Source organism: Perca flavescens, chromosome 2 (assembly GCF_004354835.1).
Source record: "Perca flavescens isolate YP-PL-M2 chromosome 2, PFLA_1.0, whole genome shotgun sequence".
NCBI lineage: Eukaryota > Metazoa > Chordata > Actinopteri > Perciformes > Percidae > Perca > Perca flavescens.
Genome location: NC_041332.1, coordinates 6,285,389 through 6,309,820, shown reverse-complemented (window position 1 = coordinate 6,309,820; position 24,432 = coordinate 6,285,389). Strand labels below are relative to the sequence as shown.

The window sequence follows — 24,432 nt, the reverse complement described above, 5'->3', positions numbered from 1 at the left end:
CAGGAGGACAAACCAGTTTGTGTGTGGAGGGTGTGTCCCTGAGAGTCCTGACAGGCTCGTCCCTGCATCAAACAACACACACACTCTTCAGGAGCCTCGCTCCATCACACACACACACACACCACCTCGCGTCTCCGTTTCTCCCTTCCACTCGCTGAGCTTCTTCCCTCTGAAGAAGAAGATGCCTGTCCAGTCCACTCTGTCGCCCAAGGGCTCCTCCAACAAAGCTGTGGACACGCAGCTGGATGGGAAGTCCTTTGAGCAGCTGAGGCAGGAGTGTCTGCAGAAGGGGGTCCTGTTTGAGGACCCGGACTTCCCCGCCAACGACTCCTCGCTCTTCTACAGCCAGGCTGTTCCTGTCGATGTGAAATGGAAGAGGCCCAAGGTACGTGGACACACACGTACAGAAACACTTGTTGAATTTGAACTTTTTAGGAGGCTCGGTTGATGCTCTGGTCAAGAGAGAACTGAGTAAGTTGTGCCGGAAAAGTGTCCAAATGTCTTTTAAATCTGTGAAGATTGAGAAGATTTGGGTCTTCAAATCGTTTTTTTCAAATGTTGAATGAATGAAATGTTGTCGTTTGTAGGTGAACTGTTGGTCCGATGAGAGGTTTTGTGATGGGTCAACACGTGCTTTTATATTTTAGCTGTTTTTGGTCACATTTACTTTTCTCATAGGCGCTGAAAACGCTCCTAAAGGTAAGGGAACGGAACTCTGGTTCAGGACAAGCTGATTAAATAAAAGACAGTTGACTGAATGAGTGTTAGAAATACAGAATTGTTCTGCAGAATTACAGAGAATCTCTAATTACTGATCTTATGGTACTGAATGCATAAAGAGAAATCTAATTTAAAGTTCTTGCTTTTAAATACAGAGAAATAAATTAAGCATTTATCCGGTCGTACTCGTAGCTGCAAAACCAGTTCGGCAAGAAAACAGTGTAAATAGAACCAAGTACAGGTGCAGTTTTTCTCTCTCTGAGCTCCGTACGCAGACTTTATCCCCACACGCCTCAACGTTATCTGCAAATAAAACGCTCTGCAGCTCTGAATTTAGCCGATCAGCTGTGAAATATTTGCGGAAGCTTTCTTGATTGAACTGATATTTTGATGAGTGATGTCTCTTATGTCACTTTACACACAAAAAAGGGAACGTTTGCTTTAGCTTATTTCCAGCTTTTCTACCTGTTAACATTCAACTGAGAAAAAAACTCACCACTCACGTTTGCTACAATGACTACACATTTCTTTGTTGGGCGTTCCTCGAGAGTAAATGCTTCAGCTGCCTTCAGCAGGTGTGTGTGTGTGTGTGTGTGTGTGTGTGTGTGTGTGTGTGTGTGTGTGTGTGTGTGTGTGTGTGTGTGTGTGTGTGTGTGTGTGTGTGTGTGTGTGTGTGTGTGTGATTGTGTCTGTGTGTGTGTTGTGTTTCCGTGACTGGCTGATTAATATTGCTGGAATGTGAACGCACCTTTTACAGGTGACTGTGTCACCTCCCAACTGTCAATGTTTTTTCTTCTTTTTTTAAATAACCCAACTGGTTCTTTTCCGGTTCCTCTACAGGAGCTCTGCCAAGACCCAAAGTTCATTGTCGGAGATGCAGACAGGACAGACATCTGCCAAGGACAGCTCGGTCGGTACCCACACTTGTCTCCATCAGTCATTTTTATTGATTGATTGATTGATTGATTGATTGATTGATTGATTGATTGATTGAAATTCATTTCGAACATGTTAAAGAAAACAGAAAGGGTCGTACAGATTCAAATTATTTGAAAAGATTTTGGTCTTAACAAAAACGACATTTCAGAAAACAAAACATTTCAGAAAACAAAACATTTCAGAAAACAACATTTCAGAAAACATAACATTTCAGAAAACATAACATTTCAGAAAACAAAACAACATTTCAGAAAACATAACATTTCAGAAAACATAACATTTCAGAAGACAAAACAACATTTCAGAAGACAAAACAACATTTCAGAAAACAACATTTCAGAAAACAAAACAACATTTCAGAAAACATAACATTTCAGAAAACAAAACAACATTTCAGAAAACATAACATTTCAGAAAACATAACATTTCAGAAGACAAAACAACATTTCAGAAGACAAAACAACATTTCAGAAAACATAACATTTCAGAAAACAAAACAACATTTCAGAAAACATAACATTTCAGAAGACAAAACAACATTTCAGAAAACATAACATTTCAGAAAACAAAACAACATTTCAGAAAACAAAACATTTCAGAAAACAAAACAACATTTCAGAAAACATAACATTTCAGAAAACCTAACATTTCAGAAAACATAACATTTGTGTTTGTTTTTGTGTTTTGTGAAATGTTGTTTTGTTTCGTGAAATAATGTGTTTTCTGAGATGTTGTGAGGCGTGAATTGCCGCTGTGTTTTGTCCTTCAGGGGCCTCCGTAGCTCAAGCCATAATTTCAAACCACAGACAGAAATACAGACGTTTTTTCGTCGTGAGCACCTTTACAGTTTTTAATTATATGTATACATTTTGTGTCTTACCATACGCACATATTTCCCTCATTTAAAGAAAACAGAAAGGGTCGTACAGATTCAAATTATTTGAAAAGATTTTGGTCTTAACAAAAAAGACATTTCAGAAAACAAAACGAAATTTCAGAAAACAAAACATTTCAGAAAACAACATTTCAGAAAACATACCATTTCAGAAAACATACCATTTCAGAAAACATAACATTTCAGAAAACATAACATTTCAGAAAACATAACATTTCAGAAAACAAAACAACATTTCAGAAAACATAAAATTTCAGAAAACAAAACAACATTTCAGAAAACATAACATTTCAGAAAACATAACATTTGTGTTTGTTTTTGTGTTTTGTGAAATGTCATTTTGTTTCGTGAAATAATGTGTTTTCTGAGATGTTGTGTTGCGTGAATTGCCGCTGTGTTTTGTCCTTCAGGGGCCTCCGTAGCTCAAGCCATAATTTCACACCACAGACAGAAATACAGACGTTTTTTCGTCGTGAGCACCTTTACATTTTTTAATTATATGTATACATTTTGTGTCTTATCATACGCACATATTTCCCTCATTTACCCATGATGCATCTGTTTTGTCACCACAGGGGACTGCTGGCTCCTGGCAGCCATCGCATCATTGACCCTAAAAAACGACGCCATGGCCCGAGTCGTCCCCCGCGACCAGGAGTTTGACCGCAGATACGCCGGCATATTTCACTTCCAGGTACACCGACAGCTCAAAATAAAGGCGTTTTTTTCAAATTTGCGTTCATTTTCAGTTGTTTTTCTGTTACAGAGATATTAGGCTAAGCCTTAGGTCCCCCAATAATCAAAACTGGCCAGTGCAACCCCTCCCACAAAATAAAATATATTTCCTTCACATAAATAAAGACATTTGCACCATAAATTGATGCAGAAAAGGCACAAATTGTTGCAGAAAAATTCACCAGAATGCAGAAAATGAAGTGTGTGATATGCTCAAAATTAAAATTTTGCTCAACTCCCCACAATGTTAAACCCAAAGTTATGTGTTTGGGCTAAGGCTTTAAGTTGGCTTGATTGATTGACAGGTGTCTCAGCCTATCAAAGTTAAACAGAAGGTTTCTGCTCACAAATGAGCCAAGAATAACAAATTATTAAGAAATTATTCCACTTTTTGTGTCTTTTCAGAATCAAAGTGAATTGAATCTGATAATTATTGGTAAGCAGTGGATGAACAAAGTGTTTATGTGTTGCTCCCTCAGTTCTGGCATCACAACCAATGGCTGGACGTGGTGGTGGACGACCGGCTGCCAGCGGTGAGAAACAAACTCATCATGCTTCACTCGGCCACCAACAACGAGTTCTGGAGCGCCCTGCTGGAGAAAGCCTACGCCAAGTAAAAAGAAAAACTTAATTCTTTACCTCCTCCTTTAACTCCACAGTGCTGTGGAGTAAGGTCCGGCTACACCACAGATGCATTCTGGGACAGAAGAAAAAAAAAACACGCTGGGTTGTTTGCATTTCTTTAAACCAATCACAGTCGTCTTGGGCGGCGCTAAGCTCCGGACGCAACGACGGTGGCTCCGCTAAATAGTCTCAGGGAAGGAACATGTTTTGGTGGAACATTTACACCCCGAAAAAGTAAACGCCACATACAATATTAAATGTTGTTAACTGTCTGTTGACACCATACAGTAATGTGAGCTATTTAAATAAGCTGATACATGGTTACACCTCATTAGCTGTTACCAGTGTTCGGTGCCATGTCATTTCTCCGACGCTCCATTGTTCCGACCTCTCAATAACCCGAAAAATTCCCTTTGGTCCTACAGCCCACCGACGTCCCTGTGTTTTGAAGAAAATAAACCCTCTGCTCCGACATCCCATTTTTCTGCCCGTTTTATGTAACACGCTCAACTTTGAGGCAAGACCCGCCCTTCAATAGCATTCACACACTACTTCCGGCCAGGCGTCCATGCTTACGCAAGGTAACGTATCCAAATTAGTTCAGGTCCTATCCCCTGACCAATCGGCTATCCTAACTTTAACCACTCGAGGACAATGCCTAACCCCAACCAATCGAGGTGCTTCGTAGGGAGGTACTTGCCTAGAAGTTAAAATTTTGACCCAGAAAAACTAAAAGTTGCATGGGTGACGGGAAGACAACACAAGGGTTAAAATCATCCTACGGTGTGTGTAGTCAAACACAGAGTCTGAGTTAACTGAGCAACTTGTGCCAAAAAAAAACGCAGTGTCCGTCATCTGGAAACATTTTGGCTTCAAAAACAGATGATTTAGAACAACGTGATTAATTATAGTTCATTTATCGTTATCAAGGTAAACTGTGCAATTAATCGTGATTTTGATTTACGGTCATATCGCGGGATCCACAAAAGCCTATATGGTGGGAACAATGGTTGTCGGGTTTATTTTTTCGAAATAAAGGGACGTCGGACTACTGGGCTGTAGGATCAAAGGGAATTTTTCGGGTTATTGAGAGGTCAAAACAATGGAGCGTCGGTGAAATGGGCAGTCCCCCAGTGTATCTCCGTGTGTACTTAGTCCACATCAATCCCACCAATCGGTCCCAAAACGTCCCAGTTAGAGAGGAAATACAACACACACATTCTTTGTAAATCTTTACAATCATCAATCAGGCCTTATTGCACGATCCCAAATGTCTTCAAAACTTGACATTGTCAGCGTGTAGCTTGCTAGCTCGAAGGTTGTTTGTTGTTGTTGTATCCCGAAGCAAAGAAATTTTGAGGACGACAACACACAGTGAGTGGGATGTCAGGCAATTATCCTGGAAATGTACTTCTGTAGGTCTAGACTATCTCCCAGAGTAGGCTAACATTTGATAAATCAATCAATCAAGGTGCCCTGTTTTTCACTGAGGATCGGTCATTTAGCAAATTGGAAAATACTTATTGTCAGGGGCGCAAAAACCATGCTAAGTAAATTTCACAACATTACAGTTTGAGTTTAGTCCCGCTAGCGGATCTTATATATCTCATACTTTGAGTAGTAGTAGTAGTAGATAACGTTGTTGTCCCCCGTGGGGCAGTTGGGTTTGCGTCACTTCATGACAAGACATCAGACATATGACACAAACAAATAGTCCCTCCATCAGTCACCGACAGACATAACATGAAGACCATACATTACACACTACAATACACTACATTAAACACCCTTGGGTAGGACCAGGCCGGCTGGACATCTAGCTTATTTGGACTGATTTAAGGCTTTTATGGCTTGTGGTCCAAAAAAGAATTCAAATCTGCTCTTGGTCAGAAATGACGCCTAGATGGCAGTAGTTGAAAATAAAATGCCAGGGTGTGTGTAGTCACATACAATGTTATTGGCCTTTCTCACCAGTCTGTCTTTGTAAATGTATTTCAATGCTCGGTAGAATCTCTAAGTTTGGCCTTCCTCTCCATCTCTTTGTTAAATCCATGTTAACCACACGGTGATGCGTTTGTTTCAGACTGCACGGCAGCTACGAGTCCCTGAAGGGCGGCAGCACGATGGAGGCCATGGAGGATTTTACCGGCGGTGTCGCGGAAACATACGAAACCAAGAGCGCTCCAGACAACCTGTACGCCGTCATGAAGAACGCACTAGATAGAGGCTCCATGATGGGATGCTCCATTGATGTAAAGACTCTTTTTGGTTTTAGTTCTTTATTTTTGTAATAAAAATGTATACATATATATACAGTACAGGCCAAAAGTTTGGACACACCTTCTCATTCAATGTGTTTCTTTATTTTCATGACTTTTTACATTGTAGATTCTCACTGAAGGCATCAAAACTATGAATGAACACATATGGAATTATGTACTTAACAAAAAACTGTGAAATAACTGAACACATGTCTTATATTTTAGATTCTTCAAAGTAGCCACCATTTGCTTTTTTTGATAACTCTGCAAACCCTTGGTGTTCTCTCAATGAGCTTCATGAGGTAGTCACCTGAAATGGTTTTACCTTCACAGGTGTGCTTTGTCAGGGTTAATTAGTGGAAGTTTTTCCCTTTTTATTAATAAAAAAGCAAAGGGTGGCTACTTTGAAGAATCTAAAATATAAGACATGTTTTCAGTTATTTCACACTTTTGTTAAGTACATAATTCCATATGTGTTCATTCATAGTTTTGATGCCTTCAGTGAGAATCTACAATGTAAATAGTCATGAAAATTAAAAGGAAACGCATTGAATGAGAAGGTGTGTCCAAACTTTTGGCCTGTACTGTATATATATATATATATATATATATATATATATATATATATATATATATATATATATATATATAAATTAGATAGATTTTTGTTGTGCTTCCCCTCATGTAAGAGGTTTACTGCAGCCGAGCTGTATGTTTTAAACCCCTCTGGGTGTTTTGGTTTTCCTCCAGATCACCAGCTCCGCGGAGTCTGAGGCCAAGACGACCACCGGCCTGGTGAAGGGCCACGCGTACTCCATCACAGGCGTGGACGAGGTTAGACTGGCTTTATGTAAATAGGGGGAGATTGTAAATATGGTTGTTTCTATGTGTCTATATATACACCCTACCTGTCTTTATGTTATCTGTTGATGTGTTTGTCCATGTATATTGCCATGTCAGACTAGGGCCACACGATTCATCACGATCCATCACGATTAATCACGATTAATTGCACATTTTACCTCGATAACGATAAATGAACGATAATTAATCACGTTGTTCTAAATCATCTTTTTTTGAAGCCAAAATGTTTCCAGACGACGGACACTGCGGGGTTTGTTTTTTTTTGGCACAAGTTGCTCAGTTGACTCTGTGTTTTCCTGACGTTGTCACTTTTTTCCAAGTTTTTGGCCACTTTTTTCAACGCTCTTTAAAAAAAATTAAAATGCTATAGAATTGAATAAAAAACCCAATTCAATGAAAGTAGTGAACTGATCATTTAATTTGCTTTGTTATTTTCTTTGACAATTTGGTTAAAAGAAACCCACATTTTCGATATACTTTCCTTAACAGGGGGATTAAGGAGAAAGTAGGCCTATCAACAGAAATAAATGATTGAAATTATTGGCATGGGAAAAATAAGTCGATAACAGCTTCAGAATATCGATGCTGATAAATTATTGATTAATCGTCCAGCCCTATGTTAGACTGTCTGACGGGAACCAGTATCAGTTCAGTTCAGTCATTTTATTATTATCCTTAATGGGAAACTTGCCCTGCAGCCAGGAGTGCAAGATAACAAAATGAAAGAAGAAGAAGAAGATTTATTTATTTATATTAGGACAATGCACATTAATCAACATTTCTGTAAATGCGCCAGTGTTAGCCAGTCGGCAAATTTTCAACTGTAGTCCTAGTTGCATGCATGTCTTTATGGCGGGAAAAAACCGGAGCACCCGGAGGAAACCCACGCAAGCACGGGGAGAACATGCAAACGCATACAAAATACATACAACGTCCGCACTGCAGACCAGGGTCATTACAGTAAACTAAAACCACCATAAGCATTTCAATCAGGAGAGACGTCGTTGCAGATATGCAAACATTTATTAGTAAGATACAATTGCAAAGTAAGAAAATACATAGAACTTTTTGGAAATTAGACTCCATCTTAGAAGGGGTATATAAATATATATTATTGAGGTTTAGAGACAACCAAACATATCCCCCAATGGAGTCTAGATACTGGTGATGGCGACTAAAATCCGTAGACCGGAAGAACCAAAAGGGAGCCGAGACATCTTGGGCGAAGAAGCCTGGAGGCAGAAGGGGAGGAGGCGGGTCGCACTCTCGTCTGAAAAGACAACTGACAGAAGCGGGAGAGAGAACAGCTTTAAAACATGGTAGTTAAGCTGTGATTGGCTTGAACATGCGTGCCCGATTCTGATTGGTTTACGCGAACGTACACCCACCCATCAGCTGATCAGTTTAAGAGAAGCGAGTAAACGTAAATGACGTCTCCCTGACAGAATTCACGCTGAGCTACATTAAGTAAATAGTTTTGGTACTCTAAGAGTAACAACTTTTCTGTCTCATTTTTAAGGTGAGTGTCAGAGGCCAGAAGGTTCAGCTGGTCCGGATCAGAAACCCCTGGGGTCAGGTCGAGTGGAACGGCCCCTGGAGTGACGAGTAAGCTTAGGGACCCAGTCTAAAGCAACTGAGGTGGTGACCTGGTCAGTGTAACGCTTATCAGTTCAATTTTCTAAGCACAAACGGACATTTGGAAAAACAGAAAAATGGGTTCAAATATCCAATTTCTCATTTTTTTCCACCTTAATAAATAAAAAATTGGATCTTTAAATTGTTTTTCCAATTTTCTGTTTTTATTCAGAGGATCAGAAATTTAGAAAATTACAAAATTGCGTCTGGGCTCCAATTATTCAATACTGCAATGGTATTCTCTCATTTCCTTGGTCCGCCTAGCTACGCCCCCCGCACTCGAAACCATCAGTTGCAAGCACCTCTGACCCCAAAGTCTATCAGTTTTTATTTATTTTTTGGTCCATATGAAGTTAATGACTTGCATATTCCACAAAGTAGAGGAAGAGAATACCATTGCAGTATTGAATAATTGGAGCCCAGACGCAATTTTGTAATTTTCTAAATTTCTGATCCTCTGAATAAAAACAGAAAATTGGAAAAACAGGTTAAAGATCCAATTTTTTAATTCGTCATGGTGGAAAAAAAATGAAAAATTGGATATTTGAACCAATTTTTCTGTTTTTCCAAATTTCCGTTTGTGCTTAGAAAATTGAACTGATAAGCGTTACACTGACCTGACCTCACCAGTTGCTTTGTAGTTTTCACATTTGATGTGTCTATGTGGGTGTCTTAATGTGATGTGTTTTTATATGTGTTGTTGTGCTACGGAACATGAAAAGATGTGTGGAAATGATCATCCCTATGGGTCATTTCTAAATCACACGAGGTTGTTGTTGTTGTTGAGGTTGTAACAGATTATTTTGTCTCTTTGTCTATTTCAGCGCCAGAGAGTGGAACTATGTCGACGCTGCCGAAAAAACTCGCCTCCAGCAGAATTCGTCAGACGATGGTGAATTCTGGTGAGTCCACGGCACGTAGCGCTTGATGATCTGGTCCAAATTTAAGATTAAGAAATATATGTATCTGTATTTATACAGATCTTATCTGGATTGTACGGTAAATATGTTGGGATAGGGGACGGAACAATCACTGTAAAAAGGTCAGAAATATTATGTGCCCAAAATTTCATGTCAGGGGCCATAAAGAAACACATAGTTTTGGTCCATGAACCTTTAAATCCTTGACCTGCTTTATATAAAAGCTGAATTAAAATTATTTTAATACTATAAATTAAGACTTTCTGTGGGTTTTTTTAAACTCGTTCCAGACTCCCAAACTTTACTGCAAGTCTGGAAAATGCATTTCAAAATGGCCGTATGACCACATTTAAATCTGCTTTATTTAGGTTGTCTTTTGAACATTGTCCTACTTCATCATGAAACTCGGTGGCGATGTGTTTTGAGCACAAATGTGACCACGCTGAACTCTTGTTGTGTAATTTGGAGACGATGGTGATTGTGTTTGTGAACTCCAGGATGGAGTTTGGAGACTTCAAGAGGAACTACGACAAGGTGGAGATCTGCAACATGACCCCTGACGCCCTGAACGAAAACCCAAACCGCCGCTGGGAGGTCAGCATGCTGGAGGGAAACTGGATCCGCGGCTCCACCGCCGGCGGCTGCAGGAACTTCATCGGTGAGATCGCTGGATCTAAGAAGGATCTGAGAGTCAATTTTGCTTTTTTTTTTTTTTTTTTTTTGATTTATTACCTTTTGCATTAAACAGTTAGGGCCCTATCTTGCAACCGGCGCAGCGCACAGCCCAACGCAAGTGTCTTTGCTACTTTAATGCACCTACGCCCATCTTTGATGATCGCGCCATTGAGTAACAAAAACCTGGTCCAATGTCAATAACGCAGCATTTCATTGTTATTTTAACAGCAAATTAGTAAAATGCTTTTAGGTTTGTGCACAACGTGCACACACTATGCTTGTTACGCACACACAGCAGCACACGACATGCAGAAGATTAAAAATAAAAATATTACGGTGCAAATCCTCAATCATAACAGCAATGCTCCAAGGTCCAAACACGCCTGGCTTTTAAAGGGAATGGGAGATGATCTCTGATTGGTTGATTGCATGTTACGCCCCAAAACACACCTCGGATTAATGAAGACACTAAGAACAACCCTTTAGGACCAGGCGCCCGGCGCACTGACCTTTTTTTTTCCACCGTCAAACTAGCAAAAGCGGATTTGGACACGCCCTAAACTCACCTTAGATGGTTAAAATAGGGCCCTTAGTGTTTATATCCCCAAACTGCCCTCTAACTCTCTGCATCTTAAATCCGCAGACACATTCTGGACCAACCCGCAGTTCCAGCTGCAGCTGGAGGACGCTGAGGATGACAACGACGACGTGTGCAGCGTGATCATCGCTCTGATGCAGAAAGACAGACGGAGGAAGAGGAAGGAAGGAATGGACCTGGAGACCATCGGCTTCGCATTGTACAAGGTCAGAAAGAAAGAAGGAAAGAGAGAAAGAGACACTTGAGCTTGAAGTGTTTTTCTCTAAATGGTGTTACTTTTTTCCATTGAAAATAAAGTATAAAGCGCAACAAGGTTTACAATCGACATTTAAGTGTTTCCTGGCAGTGAAAGTGAAAGAAGTCATCTGAACAACCTTTGGGTCTGGTCTCCTATTTCTATTATTTTACCAAAACTAAAATTAACTACAAAACTTCCCAAAACATGCAACGAGCCATATGACTTCTTACGTAATCTTACCGTTCTATTTAACGTTGTGAAACGGCAAGCGTTCTGTGACTGTATAGTGTTACGTTTAGGCACCAAAACAACTTGGTTAAGTTTAGGTAGATGCCAGATCGGATCCGCTAGACGTGTTGATGTGCCTCGTGGCCTGCCTAATTCTGCCTCTGATTGGCTTACCCAGGTATTCTTAGCCTAACCCTAACCAATCCCCACTTCCCATGCCTAAAAAATATCTACGTCGAGCAGTATAGCAGATCTGATTTCGGATTTACCATGTGTCTCCTGGCTCACGTTTACGTATATATACGTATATATATACTGTATATATAGTAGTAGTAGTCTATATCCACGACGTTACACTTCCGGGATTCATCTGCTGATCTTGGTCACGTGATATGATTGACAGCTTCAATATCACTACTCAATGGACCTTGAGGGTCACATTGTAGCCTGGTCCTACCAGACTCTGGTCCATTAGCCTGGTCCTACCAGACTCTGGTACACTAACCTGGTCCTACCAGACTCTGGTACATTAGCCTGGTCCTACCAGACTCTGGTACATTAGCCTGGTCCTACCAGACTCTGGAACACTAGCCTGGTCCTACCAGACTCTGGTACACTAACCTGGTCCTACCAGACTCTGGAACACTAGCCTGGTCCTACCAGACTCTGGTACACTAGCCTGGTCCTACCAGACTCCCAGACTCTGGTACACTAGCCTGGTCCTACCAGACTCTGGTACATTAGCCTGGTCCTACCAGACTCTGGTACACTAGCCTGGTCCTACCAGACTCTGGTACATTAGCCTGGTCCTACCAGACTCTGGTACATTAGCCTGGTCCTACCAGACTATGGTACACTAGCCTGGTCCTACCAGACTCTGGTACATTAGCCTGGTCCTACCAGACTCTGGAACACTAGCCTGGTCCTACCAGACTCTGGTACACTAGCCTGGTCCTACCAGACTCCCAGACTCTGGTACACTAGCCTGGTCCTACCAGACTCCCAGACTCTGGTAAATTAGCCTGGTCCTACCAGACTCTGGAACACTAGCCTGGTCCTACCAGACTCTGGTACACCAGCCTGGTCCTACCAGACTCCCAGACTCTGGTACACTAGCCTGGTCCTACCAGACTCTGGTACACTAGCCTGGTCCTACCAGACTCTGGTACATTTGCCTGGTTCTACCAGACTCTGGTACACTAGCCTGGTCCTACCAGACTCCCAGACTCTGGTACACTAGCCTGGTCCTACCAGACTCTGGTACATTAGCCTGGTCCTACCAGACTCTGGTACACTAGCCTGGTCCTACCAGACTCTGGCCTGGTCCTACCAGACTCTACATTAGCCTGGTCCTACCAGACTATGGTACACTAGCCTGGTCCTACCAGACTCTGGTACATTAGCCTGGTCCTACCAGACTCTGGAACACTAGCCTGGTCCTACCAGACTCTGGTACACTAGCCTGGTCCTACCAGACTCCCAGACTCTGGTACACTAGCCTGGTCCTACCAGACTCCCAGACTCTGGTAAATTAGCCTGGTCCTACCAGACTCTGGAACACTAGCCTGGTCCTACCAGACTCTGGTACACCAGCCTGGTCCTACCAGACTCCCAGACTCTGGTACACTAGCCTGGTCCTACCAGACTCTGGTACACTAGCCTGGTCCTACCAGACTCTGGTACATTTGCCTGGTTCTACCAGACTCTGGTACACTAGCCTGGTCCTACCAGACTCCCAGACTCTGGTACACTAGCCTGGTCCTACCAGACTCTGGTACATTAGCCTGGTCCTACCAGACTCTGGTACATTAGCCTGGTCCTACCAGACTATGGTACACTAGCCTGGTCCTACCAGACTCTGGTACATTAGCCTGGTCCTACCAGACTCTGGAACACTAGCCTGGTCCTACCGGACTCTGGTACACTAGCCTGGTCCTACCAGACTCCCAGACTCTGGTAAATTAGCCTGGTCCTACCAGACTCTGGTACACTAGCCTGGTCCTACCAGACTCTGGTACATTCGCCTGGTTCTACCAGACTCTGGTACACTAGCCTGGTCCTACCAGATTCTGGTACATTAGCCTGGTCCTACCAGACTCTGGTACACTAGCCTGGTCCTACCAGACTCTGTTACACTAACCTGGTCCTACCAGACTCCCAGACTCTGGTAAATTAGCCTGGTCCTACCAGATTCTGGTACATTAGCCTGGTCCTACCAGACTCTGGTACACTAACCTGTTCCTACCAGACTCTGGTACATTTCATTTGTACAGAGAGTCTAGCCTCTCTCCATTGACAAGTGTTAACTTCCTTGAAGGCGGGTACTCTGTTGAAGTTTAAAACTATTGGATCTGCCCAGAGCCACTCTGGATCTGCCGCAACCAATCGCTAATGTTTGGTCGTGGCGTTATGTTGTGCGCATTTGCAACAAGAGGGGAGACCGTCAAGGCTATTAGCATTAGCATCGCTAGCGTTAGCCTTAGCCAACTCCTTCACCACCAACGGAGCGAGCTGATAAATCTAACTTTTCCCGAACCCCGTGGGGAGGAGGGCCACAACATCATGGCCACCAACACAACTCAGCAAATATTGTTCTTGCTCGGGATTTAACTTCTGGATACTCTGCAGCGTTGCCACAACGGACCTAATGGCTTCGCTCGCATCTTTCTCCGCCGTCGTTATGGAACTACAACTCAACGGGTGTCTTAATGTGATCGTCCTCAGCCACTCCTTCTGTTTGCTGATTGGACCACCAACATTTTTTAAGGAGAAAACCCAAGACTATACCGTAAACCCAGACGTTGTACTGAAGGGAAATGAAAATTGAGGGCGGAACCAGGCTACTGGTCTTGTACTTCTGTCATACTGCTCTACCTTTGCCAATCACATTTTGTGCCCTAAAATGTGTTATTAAGAATATTTTGATCCGGTTAGAACGAGCTGATTTAATCTGCCGCTTCTGTCCGTTCAGGCCCCAGAAGACGGGGACCACCTGGGGAAAGACTTCTTCCGCTACAACCCGTCCGCAGCTCGCAGCAAGACCTACATCAACATGCGGGAGATAACGGAGCGCTTCGAGCTGCCTCCGGGGAAATACGTGCTGGTCCCCACCACCTTCCAGCCCCACAAAGAGGCCGACTTCATCATCCGGATCTACTCCGAGAAGAAGACCGCAGCTCTGTGAGTCTTGGAAAGTAGCTAAGTGCATTTACTTAAGTACAATTATGAGGTACTTGTACTTTACTTGAGTATATGTCTATTTTATGCCAATTTACACTTCTACTCCTTTACATCTCAGAGCTAAATGCTAAGGATAATGGACCGTTAGAAATTACAAAATTACGGCACAAATCTTTTTATTTATTTTTCCGCTGTGTGCCTCCAAGCCAATGAGAAACATTGTTAGATCTTGGTAGAAGCATGCTGCATGCCTATTGGGTCACTGACGCTGATGAGATTTACTCCTTAGGTATTGAAATTGGGTATTGAATAACAAGGCCTTTTTCGATACTCAATACTTTAAAAGGCAATTCGGTCGGTGACGAAAAAGTATTAAATTCGATACCCGGCCCTGCTAACAGCGCTAACAGCAACAGTGCATTAGTTAGCATGGTTAGCTCACTCACCACCGGGGTGACCTAGCTTCTGCCGGATAAATGTGTAATTTGCCATGTAATAAGTGGGATAATGTAGAGTGAGCCAGTCATTTTTGCAATTTGAACCCTTTCAGGCTAATTCAAGACCCCTATGCTTTGTACAAGGGTCCTTCTGGGGTTTAAATTCAAAATAATCAGAAAAGATTTAATGAATATGCCTTCGTGATTGGTGCATACATAAACAAACAAACAAACATACTAAACATTAATATGAAATAAACAATAAATTCAGAAACAAATATATACAAAGTAGTTGTTGCATAAGAAAATGGAGTGGCTCGCTCTATGTTATCCCTTACTAAAGCTATGCAGCAGCTTAAAAACATTATAACATAGCACAGATATTTAAAAAATATAAAAAAAATGTTTAAATCTTTATAACACAACTTATGTTTGTGTTCCACAGGGAGCTGGGGAGCAACGTTGACGCCAACCTGCCAGATGTAAGTAGATCACCCAGGAATCAATAATCAATCACCCGTTCAGTCCATCAACCCATCGATTCATTTCTTCATCCCAGCCGGTTGTAATCTTTACACATTTATTTCAGTTTTTAACCGATTGACAATGCATCCATCGATTTGTTACATTACACGTTACTGCCTCAAATCTGCAAAAACAAAAATCATGAGTGAGGAGATCGTGAGGAGAAATTCACTGAATTTGACAAAACGTGTATTGGATCAACATCACTTACTATACCTTTACGTTTATGTGTATTGAAAGTACTGCTATATAAATAAAATTGCCGTTGCTTGTTGTTTCCTGCAGCCGCCCATGCCCACCGCTCCAGAGGATGAGACAAAAGAGGAGAAAATGCTGAGGAGGCTTTTTGATCAGCTGGCTGGTGACGTAAGGAAACACTTTTATGTATTCCGCGTATTGGGAAATGATCTGTGAGACCCTGTGGGGTCACTGTATCTTTTGGGTCATTTGTTTTTCCTTTCATAAACCGATATTAAGAAATGAATAATGAGTTGTGGGATTTCCAGGATTAAATGACTTTGGAACATCTGAGTAGGTTGTAGAATTGGCTAAAGCAACACTGGTACAACGGAGCTGTTGCCTTGGAAATGACAACATCCAGTCTCAGAATATGAAGAAAAAAAAAAAAAAAAACATTTTTCATTTCTGTTTTCTAGTGATTTTATTTTTTGTTACATGAAATAGAAAATCAAAATCAAAGCATATTTTTAAATTTCTCTCATCAAGCTTTTTGACCATGAAAAGGAAAAATATGCCTTCTATTTCAATTTAAAATTTTGTATTTTAAAACGAAAATCAAGCAACAAATTGTTTTATTTTTGATAACCTGTTTATGAAAGTCGAAAATCACACTAAATACACTGAGCCTGTGGAGGCAATCCCAGCCGATGGGTGCATCAATTTGTTCAACAAATGTGGCCAGAACAGGTTCATTGTAATATATGACTTGTTGTGTAAGCATTACAATCTTTAATGACTCAAATCCGCTAGCAGGATGTTCCATCAGTGTCACTTAGGGGCTTTCCAAAACATTTAAATAGCTGTACTGGGCTAAGTACAGGAGAAACTTGAGAGGGGTTCTCATATATAGCACATTTAAACAACATTTGGTAATATTATAATGAAGACCTTAGATCCGTAGATGACTAGGTGTGTATGTATGAGATTAAAGTTTGCTTTTCCACCCAGGACAATGCTATCTCTGTCAGAGAGCTGCAGCAGATGCTGAACGGTGTTCTGAGCAGACGTAAGTCGCCGATTTTTTTGTCAATTATTCATCGTTAGTTTACTTCCTTTTTTATCTTCCTGATTTGATTAGAAGGAAAACAAAATATTTCTGTAACACAATACTATTTATTTATGATTTTACATCTAAAGATGCTTAAAATTGTCTGAGAAGGGAATAATATGCTCTTTGTTTTGTTGATTAGGGATCACAATTAGACATTATTAGACATGAAAGGCCCAGATATACTAGCTTTTTAACGATGCGTACGAATAGACAAACAGCGGTGTCGTGAACGGCATTGTTTTGTTTACATAATTGCCTGCGTATTTTGCGTGTACCTGAAGGATTAGTCTCCTCTGCAGTGCTGTGGAGGAGGGTCTGGCTAGTCAACACAGCATTCTGTGATGGGAGAAAAACGTGCTCTGGCTTATTGGCATTTCTTTAAACCAATCACGATCGTTTTGGGTGGCGCTAAGCGTGTACATTCAAAAGTTGTTTTAGTCGTGCAACAGAAATCTCAGATAGGACAGATAGTCTAGCTAGCTGTCTGGTTTTACCCTGCAGAGATCTGAGGAGCAGTTAACCATAGTCCTCAGAAATCCACTGGAATTAAACATGCAAAGAAAGCGTAAGGTAACGAATATCTGGCCGAAAAGAAGCGACATTCCGGAAGTGAAAGATCGTGGATATAGACTAGTGAAGGATTAAATATATATATCCACTAGGGGGCAGATCATCATCCCCGGCCGACACCGGAAGCTATTTCTGGGCTGGAGTGTGGAATAGCTGCTGACCATATCTGATATAGTGCCCCCCCTCGTTCATGTGCTGAATTGCATCTTGCGGACGCGTAGCGTTAATTCCTAAAGACGTGGACATCCCACGCTCCAAAGGAACGCAGGATATGCGTGGCATCTTACGTACGCGAATGCGTAGTTAAAAGCAAGTATATCTGGGCCTTAAGACCAAAACGCTGAGAACTGAGTATTGGAAAGCAGTTCACAAGTTACCCCTTCAAATGCAACTTATTGGGTAATTATGTAAAAGAAACATGTCCTCCAAACCATACGACGATATCGGTTGATTGCTCCTACCCTCAAAGTATCACAATTATGTGCAGCAATCATTTGATGCCAAAATACTGCAAGTGGCACTTTTAATCTTGACTGTCCAATATGTTTCTGTACATGTTTTATCATTTACGTGATTGAAAATCAAAAACATCCTGTTTAACTTTTCAATAACTTCTGTTTTTCAGGAAAAGAAATCAAATTCGAAACCCTGAGTCTGAGCACCTGCCAGAGTATCATCAACCTGATGGACGTATCCTTCCACATCGCTCACTGACTCGTTTCAAACTCATGATTTCAAGCTTCATAGGGCTGTAAGATATGATTTTAAAACAACCCAACTTAGAGAGAGGAGAGAGAAAAACATAAGTTTAAAGAAAGGATTAGCCTGACAAGCCAGATCCACATCCAGATGTTGGGTCTGGGAACTCACCATTGGCAGTGCTCAATCCGAGGGGCGGGATAAACGGTTGTCTTTCAAATTCCCTCTGCACGCGATAGGATAGCGCTGCAACCAACCAGAGCAACGCTAGCTGATGGATTCAACTTCAAACTCCGAACATATCTTTCTTTTTTAAGAATGACTTCAGTGCCGTTCTTAGTTCTTTTCTTAAAGAAAAGCTGAACTCCCAACAACTCTGCCGTCATCATGTTAAGCCCGCCCACCGACTCTATGCACGATGTAATTGGCCCGGCTGGAGTGTGGCTTTGCCAGCTCGCAAGCCAACGGAGAGTTGCTAGATGACCCTGGCTGCAAATTACATTTGCTGCCGATAGGGTGCGTCTAGATTTCTAGGCTAAGAAAGGATAGGCTGATTACACCAAATGCTTTTGAAGTTTTTTTCTTTGACAGTAAACCAGGTGGACAACACAGGAATGCTGGAGTTCCAAGAGTTTAAGGTCTTCTGGGAAAAGATGAAGAAGTGGATCGTATGTGTCGATTTATGTGTTTAAAACTGTAAATCACAGACGGAAGTACTCAGATCTTAGAAAAAAAGTCCTGCATTCACAAAGTTTAATTAAGTAAAAATACAAACATATCTGCATCAAAATATGCAAAATATACTTACGGTCGATATTATGCTCATTTCCAGGTCCAGTCTTGTATTTTAAGGTTCTACTAGAAGATGTTTGTGTGCTTTAATGTTTAAAAAAAACACTTAATTTTCGTCATGCTGTGTGTCTGAATATACCTGTATTCACCCTTTTGTCTGAAACGCTGTGAATCAGCTGTGGTGGTGGAAGTTTTGGAATTTTGGTTCTTTGTGCTTCAGGCAGTGAAAGGGTTAAAGGTTAAAGATGGACTTGTGTTGTTGCAGATGCTCTTCTTGTCCTTTGACACCGACCGCTCAGGGAAGATGTCGACCTACGAGCTCCGTAGCGCTCTCAAAGCGGCAGGTGAGAGTCGGCTATTAGCGCACTTTATTTCGCCCGACCGTCGTCTTTTTTTCAATTCTTCTAAGTACTCCATTTTCATGTTTTACTTGCAAAGGACATGTTTTGTTCATATATGGAGATGTAATGTATTGACATCCCTTTTAACATATTGGCTCAACTGTTAGTGGTAGTAGCAGCAGTTGCACTACAGTTAATAAAGATAAAGTCTTTAGTTTTTGGTAACTATGTTGTGTTTGTGCCTTTGCTCCCATGAAGGCATGCAGCTGAACAACAAGCTCCTGCAGCTGATCGGCTTGAGGTTTGGTGACGATAACTACGAAATCGACTTCGACGACTACCTCACCTGCATTGTCCGTCTGGAGAACATGTTCAGTACGTCTCAATGAAACCCTCTATATATACAGTGGGGGAAATAAGTATTTGACCCCTTGCTGATTTTGCAGGTTTGCCCACTTACAAAGAATGCAAAAATCTACAATTTTAATCATATGTACATTCTAACAGTGAAAGACAGAATCCCAAAGAAAATTCCAGAAAATCACATCATATGAATTTATTAAAATTGATAACCATCTGATGAGGAAAAACAAGTATTTGACCCCCTGGACAAACAGCAAGTATTCTGGCTCCTACAAGCCAGTTAGTCTTTCTTTAAGACACAGCCCCAATCCGAACCAATTATCTACATCAAATACACCTGCCTCACCTCGTTAACTGTATAAAAGACACCTGCCAAAACCCAAACAACCAGCATCCAACATCACCACCATGGGCAAGACCAAAGAGCTTTCTACGGACATCAGGGACAAGATTGTTGATCTGCACAAGGCTGGGATGGGCTACAAGAGAATCGGAAAGCAACTTGGAGGGAAAAGATCAACTGTCGGTGCAGTTATCAGGAAATGGAAGAAGCACCACACCACCGCCAACCTCCCTCGGTCTGGGCCTCCACACAAGATCTTGCCTCGTGGGGTGTCCCTGATCATGCGAACGGTGAGGAATCATCCCAAAACCACAAGGGGGGAACTGATGAATCAACTGAAGGCAGCTGGGACCACAGTTACAAAAGAAACGGTTGGTAACACACTACGCCGTCATGGATTGAAATCCTGCAGCGCACGCAAGGTCCCCCTGCTCAAGAAGAAACATGTACAGGCCCGCATGAAGTTCGCCATTCACCACCTGGACGACTCAGAAGAGGCCTGGAAGAAGGTGATGTGGTCAGATGAGACCAAGCCAGTCTCCAGACCTGAATCCGATTGAAAATCTTTGGAGGGAGCTTAAAATTCGAGTTGCCAGGCGACAACCTCGAACCTGAATGATTTGGAGGCTGTCTGCAGGGAGGAGGGGCCAACATCCCTGCCGAAATGTGCACAAACCTTGTCACCAACTATAAAAACCGTTTGACATCTGTGCTGGCCAATAATGGCTTTTCTACAAAATATTAACATGCTGTTTGTCCAGGGGGTCAAATACTTGTTTTTCCTCATCAGATGGTTATCAATTTTAATAAATTCATATGATGTGATTTTCTGGAATTTTCTTTGGGATTCTGTCTTTCAGTGTTAGAATGTACATATGATTACAATTGTAGATTTTTGCATTCTTTGTAAGTGGGCAAACCTGCAAAATCAGCAAGGGGTCAAATACTTATTTCCCCCACTGTATATATATATATATATACACACAGTACAGGCCAAAAGTTTGGACACACCTTCTCATTCAATGCGTTTCCTTTTTATTTTCATGACTATTTACATTGTAGATTCTCACTGAAGGCATCAAAACTATGAATGAACACATATGGAATTATGTACTTAACAAAAAAGTGTGAAATAACTGAAAACATGTCTTATATTTTAGATTCTTCAAAGTAGCCACCCTTTGCTTTTTTATTAATAAGGGAAATAATTCCACTAATTAACCCTGACAAAGCACACCTGTGAAGGTAAAACCATTTCAGGTGACTACCTCATGAAGCTCATTGAGAGAACACCAAGGGTTTGCAGAGTTATCAAAAAAAGCAAAGGGTGGCTACTTTGTGGAATCTAAAATATAAGACATGTTTTCACTTATTTCACACTTTTTTGTTAAGTACATAATTCCATATGTGTTCATTTATAGTTTTGATGCCTTCAGTGAGAATCTACAATGTAAATAGTCATGAAAATAAAGGAAACACATTGAATGAGAAGGTGTGTCCAAACTTTTGGCCTGTACTGTATATATAAAAATCAATTTTAGTTCTTCAAGTTAGGCTTTGCAAACTTGTCTATTAGTGACATAGGACAAACAATTACAGGTTCAAAGGGCTTGAAACAGGTTTAATATCCTGTGTAGCTAATGTTATGCACCTGTAACCCAGTCAAGGAAAGGGTTAACAGAAACGTAGTGTTGGCCAATCGGAGGAGGTTATGGTGCCAGACTCCCACCTTTGGCTGAGTCTCTCTCTGATCTGTCAGAGGGAGAGCAGGAGACGGTTGTGAAGTTTAACGTTGGTAGTCCCCAGAGAAGACGTTGGTCCTTTCATGGCTCAGATTAGAACCCAAATTGAAACGTAAGCAAAACTAAAATTGCTGAATGTTAGAGCATTGTGTCAAATTGGTCGTTATTACTGACTTATAAAGTGTCAGGTTTAGTTCCATCATAGTGTCAATAGTGTTTTTTTGCACTTGTGGTTGGACGCAAACTGCATTTTGTTGTCTTTGTACTTGTACACTAACGTTGAATCTAATCTAATCTAATAGTGTCAAAAAATGTTAGCTGACGTTGTTGTTCAGTAGCTAGCTAGCGAGATTATCGGCTAATGAAATTACTGATTGTGTCACATTCTCATTAGGGGCTGAGCCCCCCCCTACAGATCTGATCCTAGAATCCCCCCGGATTATATATACAACTACTAATGATTGAAGTGAAGATTTATTCGTGTTAAAACAACTTTAAGAAAATTATTTGCCACTTTAAGATGACTGAAACTCTGTCCTCTTCACCAGGAACTTTCCAGGTTCTGGACAAAGGTCAGAGGGGACGGGTGAAAATGAACATGATGCAGGTAAAAACCACATTATAATATCACACCTGGATCTTTAATCTCTGCATATACTTCTGAGGCAATTGTTTAACAAGATGTTTGGCATTTATCCTGGGATTGTCTCTGTGGTCACAGGCTTTATTGTGCTTTTATTTTAAATGGAAATGGATTTATCTTTTAATGTCCTGGGATTTAATTGCCGTTTATTTTCTCTTGCCCTCACAGTTCCTGATGTTGTCGATGAACGTCTGAGGAGACGCTGAAGGCAAACAGAAGCCGCCGGAAGAACAAAAACGCATGCAGTTTTCTGAATGTTCAGGCCGTAACGATGCATAAACGCATTTTCTTTCTTCTCATGTTTCAAATCCTCAACATCTATCTGTTGTATTTTTTTTTTTTCTTGGACTAAATAATGTGAGATACTGTCTGCGCTAAAGTGTTAGAGAGGTCGGGATCAAATGGTTAAATGTGTTGACTCATGCTTTTGGACAAAACAATGTTTTATTTTCTCTCTGCAGGAAATGGAAATAAATTTTGAATAAAAAAGTTTGACTTTTAAGTGGGGAAATGGTACTGACAGATATGAGCTCTCATTTGTGATTAATAAATCACTTTTGTAAATGTCAATAGACTGTATTTATATAGCTCTTTTCTAGTCTCAACGACTACTCAAAGCGCCTTTACAGAGTACGGGAACCATTCACCATTCACACACATTCCCACACATTCACACACTGTGGCCGAGGCTGCCGTACAAGGTGCCACCTGCTCATCAGATAAACATTCACACTCATTTACGCTCCGATGGCGCGGCATCGGGAGCAATTCGGGGTTCAGTGTCTTGCCCAAGGAATTAGACTGCAGCCAGTATATTACTGTAAACTCATATAATACAGTAAGAAACTGTCTATTTACAGTAAACTTTAAAAACAGAATGCTTAAACAGTAGTTTAATAGCAAAGCTGCTGCCAGTATTTTACTTTAAATTTATGGTGAAAAGTGTTAATAATAATAATAACGTGTATTTATATTATGTATGTATATATATTCATGAAACCAAAGGACACTTTACAAAATTACAGCGGCTATAGTAGACTGTGGTGAATGTCCAGGGATGTAGCATTTTGGATATGTGCAGGGAGGGTGTTCCAGAGGGATGGGGCGGCAGCACTAAAGGCTCTGTCTCCGAAGGTACAGAGTCTGGTGTGGGGAATGGAGAGCAGGCCGGTGTCTTTGGGTGGGGTGTATGGATGGAGGAGGTCGGAGAGGTACTGTGGGGCCAGGGCATGGAGGGATTTGTAGGTGAGAAGGAGGATTTTATATTTGATGCGGGTTAATTGGGAGCCAGTGGTGTGGGGTAGGACCCTGGTGGCAGAGTTTAGGACACACCGGAGCCTGTCTAGGGTTTTTCTGGGGACCCCAGATAGGACACCATTGCAGTAGTCCAAACGGGAGGTAATGAAAGCATGTATGAGGGTTTCTGCCACGGAGTCAGAGAGTAATGGCTGGAGTCTGGAGATGTTTTTAAGATGAAAAAGGCGGATTTGGTGATAGATTTGATGAGAGTATGGAAAGAGAGGGTGGAGTCCAGGATTACACCACGGACCTCAGAGGATGGGCAGATGGCGCAACCATCAACATCTAGGATGAGATCTGTGCCTTGGGGGCCACAACCAAGAGTTCTGATTCTGTTCTGTTTTTTATGTGTGTCCTGAATAAAGAATATGATGATGATGATGATGTTACTGTGAAATACTCAAGAAAAGTACTTCAAAATTGTAGTTAAGTACAGTAGTTGAGTAAATGTACTTAGTTACACTCCCCTAAGTCTGCAGGCAAGACATTTGTGTGTTTGTTTTCTTAAGTTGCAGCCGAGGGGACGATCACTATAGGGGTTGTGAAAATAATCGGCATGCAGGAGGAGGATCAGTGTAAAAGCTGTGCAGGTTAAAGATATAAAGACTGTTGATTGAACTGGAAGAACAGGAAACATTTCACAACCACTATTGTTCAGAGTGACGTATGGAAAAACACCAGAGGGAACTTATTAAGGTTGGATGGATAGAAAGACAGTTCATTCAGACAATTTATTTACAACCAAGAGGTGTTACTAACATTAACGATGCCTCTGGAGCAGGGGCGTAGCACGACATTCTGGGCCCTGTAGAAAGGCCTTTTCTATGGGCCCCTCCCCGCATCCACAGCTATTCATTCTAGCATCTGCTTGGGCT

The 24,432-nt window shown here is 41.5% G+C and overlaps 1 protein-coding gene across 1 annotated transcript; it reads left to right on the top strand.

Annotated features, from left to right (window-relative positions):
• capn9 (calpain 9) lies at positions 1-22,600 on the top strand. Its single transcript, XM_028568278.1, has 20 exons — positions 1-385; positions 1,561-1,630; positions 3,130-3,248; positions 3,769-3,902; positions 5,997-6,165; positions 6,925-7,008; positions 8,558-8,643; positions 9,498-9,575; positions 10,091-10,251; positions 10,912-11,072; positions 14,304-14,512; positions 15,395-15,431; positions 15,760-15,840; positions 16,663-16,720; positions 17,961-18,025; positions 18,634-18,702; positions 19,092-19,170; positions 19,426-19,542; positions 22,164-22,222; positions 22,427-22,600. Exons 1-20 carry the CDS (start codon positions 182-184, stop codon positions 22,451-22,453), a joined length of 2,067 nt encoding a protein of 688 aa, XP_028424079.1. The 5' UTR covers positions 1-181; the 3' UTR covers positions 22,454-22,600.
• Positions 22,601-24,432: the final 1,832 nt, after the last annotated feature.